Source organism: Apis dorsata, unplaced genomic scaffold (assembly GCF_000469605.1).
Source record: "Apis dorsata unplaced genomic scaffold, Apis dorsata 1.3 scaffold_29, whole genome shotgun sequence".
Taxonomy (NCBI): domain Eukaryota; kingdom Metazoa; phylum Arthropoda; class Insecta; order Hymenoptera; family Apidae; genus Apis; species Apis dorsata.
Window position 1 is genome coordinate 106,320 of NW_006263331.1, and position 7,085 is coordinate 113,404.

The 7,085-nt window shown below is 30.0% G+C and overlaps 1 protein-coding gene across 1 annotated transcript; it reads right to left on the reverse strand.

Annotated features, from left to right (window-relative positions):
* Positions 1-1,819: 1,819 nt before the first annotated feature.
* On the reverse strand, positions 1,820-6,098 carry LOC102674774 (membrane-associated protein Hem). Its single transcript, XM_006608068.2, has 2 exons — positions 5,944-6,098; positions 1,820-5,863 (listed from the first exon to the last, which is right to left on the reverse strand). Exon 2 carries the CDS (start codon positions 5,729-5,731, stop codon positions 2,363-2,365), a length of 3,369 nt encoding a protein of 1,122 aa, XP_006608131.1. The 5' UTR covers positions 5,732-5,863; positions 5,944-6,098; the 3' UTR covers positions 1,820-2,362.
* Between the last annotated feature and the right edge of the window lie 987 nt (positions 6,099-7,085).

The following is a 7,085-nucleotide window of genomic DNA, read 5'->3' on the forward strand; positions in this document are numbered from 1 at the left end:
TTTTGTAATCGGGACGGAAGTTATAAGGATGATGAACGAATGCCTGTAAGTGAGTGTAATCGAGCCCTTAGGTTTTTAAGGCGATGACTTTTAGCGACGATCCAGCGTGGACCGATATGGATCGTTCGATAATAGATTATTTAAGAAGTTTTGAAGTTTCTTGCATTATAGATGCAACGGGATTCCGTTTGGTCCCATTCGTAATCGCTCGTCCGTTCGTTATACAATTTAATGTTGTATTATTTCTATATATATATATATATATAGGGTATGGTTCGATATAACGATGTTTCATGGTATAATGAATCCATGAGTACGATTTACTGCCATTCGTAGTAACGCGAGTAGGGAAAAAAGAGAATATCGAACAAATTTTTTAATATATTAAAAATACGTAAAATCTATTTCGTGAAAAAGGATTAACATGATTTGAATATCATTTTGATGAAACGATAATTTATTATTTTTTGATACAAGCTTAATAAATTTTTCCTGAAGATCAGGTATATCGACTGCCATTTAATCAACAATCACGATATAGATGAGAAATTTTACTATGTAGAAAAATCGATCGATTTTTTTTTTAATATTGTTCAATAATTATTCTTGCTTCCATTTCACTGCCATTGAAAATTTTTTAACTGACTGAATGTAAGATCAAAATAAAAAACAAAAATAGAGGCATTGTTTAGAAAAAAAAAAAAAAAAAGAAAAGCCTAAAACGAGCGTAGAATGGGGCCAATCATTCTAGTATCTAGTTGACGAAAACGTTGCTTGCCCGTACCGAGAAGAGTATAACGATTCGAAAAGCAAAAGTACGTTTTCATTCATTCATTATTTGCCCCCGAGAAGTCTCTACTACATATGCTTAAGCTTATTTGTTTCTGCGCTGTCTGGATTAAGATTCGCATTCTACTATTATTATTCGATAATCGTGCATTTTTCTGCACTTTTTGTGATAAACATAGTTTCTGTGGCACGAGCAAATGTTGTTCGATTTAAAAGAAGATAGGAATTTTTTACAAGAAAAAATCAACATCTTCGAAGTACCTAATCTTAATCCAGACGTGCGTCACCGTGACGCAATGCACACTACTTTATCACTTGTACATAATGTTAGTAAGGAAGAAACAAAAAGAAATCGAAGATTATATTTTTTCTATCGATCCAAAAATGTGGTGACCTATCAACATCGTGCATCCAAGATTAGTTTCATCTACGTTAGATACTTCATGTCCGTTCCGATTTGATTTTTAACTAACACATAATATCATCTAGTTTCATCAAGAAATCGGTAATATTGTATGTATAAAGTGTTGCTTGGATATCACAAAAATCACCAAGTTGCCTTTATGTTTTATGTGCCGTAGTGTTTTCGTTTCGTCGTTTTTAATTCATTCACAGAATTTTTAAGCTTTATGTTTGAATTTTAATCATAAGTTTTATTAAGCATGATACTGACCAATCGCCTGAACATTGCTTCAGACCACCACTCTCTCTTTTTCCCCAAATGTCTAGAACGCGGCGAGTGTTTTAAGAATATTATAAATAAAAGGAATCTGATTGTGAAACTCTTGTGTTATGTTAATGTGATTAAAAAGAAAAAAAAGGAAAAAAAGAAAAAAAACATTGTAAAGAACTAAATAAAGCATACATTTTACATTTATATGATTGATATTTTTTGCTCTTTTCCTTCTTGTTTAAATAAAATGTAAATAAAGTTAAAATAAACTTAAAATGTTCTTATGTGCTCTTACTCTCTTATTTATAATAATATTTATAATAATACATAGAAACGAGAGGGTATATATAAATACAATTTATAGATACTTTTATTTATTTTATAAACTATTGTAAAAGTTACAATTGTACATTAGAAAATGTAGCAGATAGAATAATACCTATTTTATGATAAGTGTGTATTTCGATTCATAGATAACATTTTACAATTTACCTGTAATACAAAACGTTCTTTACATACAGATGATGTATAATAGAATACTGAAAAAATGTATTACAGTAAATAGTTTATATTCTAAGCCAGGTATCAAATATGAAAGATGATATTGCTCTATACAAAATGCATTATTTCAAATAAATTAGCGTAAACGTGTCTTTTCAGGTATCTTTAAATACATTCCAAAAAGACATATTTCGAATTCAATATCCGAAGAACTCGATTTAAAGCAGCATACAAAAAATATTATTAATTATATTTCTTATAAATAGAATGTTTTGCCACTTTCATCGCTTTCTTTTTGAATAGTTAATAAAAATGCTTTTCCATGTTTAATATAATAATGGACGTAAAAAAAATGGCCCTGAGTGGCAAGCTAAAAATGCATATTCTTCATCGATAGTTTTATGGCTGTGAATGTTCGAGCTTGTATACATCATGATATGCATTACGTATTAGTGCATATGGAAAACAGCTTTCCAATAGATCCATCGTTAAAAATGGAGATTCTTGAACTATCTGGTCCAACAAAAGATATACGGATTCCCTGTTTTTAATTGCCTCTTTATCTGCCTCTTGTCCTAGTCTGAGTAAGCTGGAAGATGCTAAAGCAAGAAATTCTTTCATTCGATCTTCTATATCATTTTGCCCGCATATAGTAAATAATGCACCGAAAATGTTATTTATCGCAGTAGCCATACAATGTATGTTATTAGAATGCCCTTCTAAAGATGCCCGGTAAAAAGAATTCTCATTTCGAGCCAATTTTGGAATGGAAACAGCCACGAAAACCATCAATAAACATACGAGTAAATGTTCATCTTCATCTACTTCAGATTTTTGGCTTCTTAATGCTGCGGTTAATGTTGGATCAACTTTGCACGTTAAACCTGCTGCAGACGTCATTTCTGAAACGACGCGCATAGGATCACCAGATGGTAAATGATGTCGAAAATCTAGGATTGAACTTAAAAGAAACGGTATACGTTCTTCCAAGACATCGACCAATGCAGATTGTGCTAATTGTCTGAAACTTAAAATTACACCTATAATTGTAACTCGTTGCAACACATTATCCACTTGTTGCAATTTTTTAAATTGTTCTTTCATTACTTCTGGTTTGTCAAAATTCGTTCTCAATGCAATAAGAACGTCTTTGTTTCCAGCAACTAATTTTTTTAGTTGTTGTACTTGACTGGCTATGTGCCACATTAAATTTTCATTCAACATTTTCATACCATATGGTCCAATTAATTCGGCTAATGCTCTTAATTCATTAATATCAGAAAATTCCTCTGCATTAAAAGGGATTGCTCCTTCTACAGATAAACTAACAAATGCTCTTTGATTGCTAGAATAACAAATATTTCCCGCGCTAACTCGTCTTAATAAAACATCTGAATACCATTGTGTGTATAAAGCAGCAATAGTCTTATCACCATGACTATCTAATTCTTGAGTTTGTTGAAGAAGTGCATTATTAAATACACGCGTAATATCTATATGCACGTAATTTTCAACTGTTTGAAGAACATTCATATAAGATCTAACACTAACAAAGAGTTCTGATGGTTTAGCTATTTCACTAGTATCTGAATTGTACATGACCATACCAACAAGTGCTCTGGCAAATCTTGATTCTAAATGCTGATGTAGATATTCTCTTGGTGCAAAGGTATATTCCCATACATTAATAGTAGGGCAATAATTAATGGCATAACATAATTCTGTTAATGCCATATGAAGTTTGTCCATTGTTGTAAGTTCTTCTCTAGTTTTTCTATAACTTTCTATACCAGGTTTATGAATTTCATACATATTCTTCTTATTTTTATCTTTCTTCTTTCGATTTACAACCTGAGAGATTAATAATGCACAATGTTTTGGCAATAATTTGTCACTCATATTACATTGCTCATCACAGATAGTTGTAATAATATTCTTAGCTTCTTTGGCCATTTCATCCAGAAACATATTGACAACGGATAGACTTCTTTCTCGAATATGATGACGTTCTTCTGGACATAATTCATGTGTGCAACTTTGAAAGTGACTACATATTAAAGGAAATGCAACAATATATCTATTTTGGGCAGGAAATTCTAAACACATGTGAAATTGATCTTCAAATACTTTGCTATAGAAACAAAAAATTGACAAATCAGATGTTTCAACTAGCATTTCATCCAAGTTATCTACCATTTTAGTATGAAATACTACAGTATCCATAAAAGATGCTAATTCTCTATTATCAGCTAAATTCATATTACATTTTGCAATAGACATATATGCTTGCAATCTGAACCAATCTAATCTAAATGCACGAAAATCAAACAGTTCATTATCTTCCACTTGTTTCACTGTTAGACTAGCTATCTTTGAACACATATCACTAAGAATTGCTCCTTCATCTTCTGGACAAGCTGGAAGATTTTGTATCATTTGATCTAGAGCAGGTGCATCAAATCCTGATAAAAATTGTACATAATACCTTTGAAGTACTTGAGAATATTTCTTCACTAATGCTCTTAATTCTTCACAATGAAACAATAATTCTGGTAATTGACGATCCACTAAATCTTCTCCTCCTCTTCCTTTACCTTTTCCTTGTGTTGGAGGATTAACACCATGTCTCAAAAGCCATAAAACTTCATCTCTGGCGTGAGAAAGTCCCATCAAAACTAAAAGTGCTTTTGGTCCCAAAAGACCAGGTTGATCGGTTAAAATCAAACCTAATTCTTTCAATGCAGTCCTTAAAAACTTCCTTCTTTCTCTATGTCTGTAACCAGCCTTTTGCACTGCTTGATTGTAACATTCTTTCACTTCAGATACCCTTTTACTATATCCTTTTATGCTTTCAAAAAATGTTTGTATGTATTGATGTATGTAAATTACTTCATCTCTGAATAAAGCCAGCACCCAACCAGATTCTAAAGCTGTGGTCCACAATTTACTGGGCTGTTCCTGATTTAAAAACGAATGACATAAAGTAAAACCTAAAATAACCCATCTTTCTATTCTATCTAAACTTAAGGTTTCACAAGACATGGTGTCTGTTGCTGCTGCTTTAAGTATTTGTCCAGGACTTCCAACAAGACTAAGCTTTTGATCTGCTCTCCATGTGTCTGCAGACAAATTTCTTTCAGGATATATAGGCCACAATGAAATGAGAGCAGTCTTTAATAATTTAGAATGAGGAACAAATTCTTCCGAAAGTTTTTTTAATGGTGCATCATAATCCATAATCATTTGGCCCAAACGAGGAAAGCTAGGATCAGATTGACTATGTACCATTTCATGGGCTGCATTAAATAACCCTAATACTGCTTTACGATCCTCTACTTGTGATAAAAGTATCATTAAACTGACATATGTAACAACAAGATCCAAATAACCTTTTGTTAAATCAAAATTTATTGTAATATCCATATGTACTCCACAAGCATCCATTGTGGTTAAAAGCTCGCAAACATTATCTTTGAAATCAAGCAAATCAACAAAGGTATAATAATATAGAGATAAAGATTTAATGATTTCATTGCGAAGATTTGTAATTGTTTGGAGACTTTTAACATCAATATTAGGAAACTTTCTAACTATTGTCTTGATAGAAGATTCTAAACTTTTATCCGAAAGGAATGCAGGTTTTGATTTTGCATCACCACATGCCTTTTTTATATTATAAATTCGAGTTAACATTCCAATACCTCTGTCATTTAAAATAGTTAACTTTTCAGCTAACTTTTGTTGACTAGGTACTATAGGTCGTGCCATGTTTCTATTGTATTAGTTTTTATAAAGTCAGCATAACTTATTTACTTCTGTACCTTTAAATGACAAGAGACCCCACCCCTGGGGGTAATTTACTTTTACCGGATACGCCTAAAATAGAATAATTTTGTTCTCCTACAAAAAAAATATTATGTATTTGTCATATTCTCTTACAAAAAAAAGCAATGTCTAACTTTTATTGAAATGTATCTTACCTTTCCTGCATTTACATGTTTAATATGAGTCGATGACACAATAGAAAGAGATTTCTGTGTACGTCGAGTATCACATGAAGTATCATTCTTTTAGTGAACAGTGTAGCCAATAGTTTTAGTCACCAATATTTTAAATATAACGTTATCAAATTATTAATAATTTTAAAAAATTACATATATATGTCTTATAAAAAAAAATAACTATTTTTAAGAAAACACTTTTGCATTTATCAAAACACACTATTGAAATTAAAATATTTATATAAAATATTATACAAATCAAATTTTTTGACATGAACTAGATATAAAATAGATCTATGTAACAGATATTTGAAATTTACTTCTTGAACATACATATTACATATTTATAAGATTGTATGAAAATGAAAATTTAGTAACTTGAAGAGAGAACAGAACAAAAACTTCGTTTGTTCTATTCTGATTACACTTATGAATATTTATAAAATGTATATTACGACATATATATGAAAATATAAAATTATACATGAAATATATGTATCACATGTAGAAATACCTCAAATATATAGCAAAAATTTATGACATATAGAAAAATTAATTTGTATATTATAAAAATCTATATAAATTATATATATATTATATTTATTCTTAACACATATAATGTTTATTTTTTTCTTTATTATTTCTTTTTTCTCTATTCATTTCCATTTATATAAGAAGTTATAATTTTAAAATTATAATAATTAATCTAACGTCTTTTTTATTTCTACAATTATTTTAGAAGTAGATTTTGTGGGTAAGTTAGACAATCAATCAAGTTTTCTAAATCAACGCCATCTCGCGTTTGGATCACTGAAGCTTCGACTTGTTATTAGCATAACAGAATAACCAAAGAGGTATTGTAAGTCATAAAGAAGGAAAGTAATATTGTGTAAGAAGGACAGAGATATTTCAAATATGCCACATGGAAAATTCATTAATTACTCATTTTCTACACAAAATTTCTGAACTTTTGAACTTCTACCTTAAAGCTAGAATACTATGTAAATTTCTTGTATCATTTTTAACATGAAATTCTATTTCATTAATTATTTATTAATAATTAATATATCATATTGTCTAATACATCGACGACGCCATATTGAAAATTAATTAATTATTCG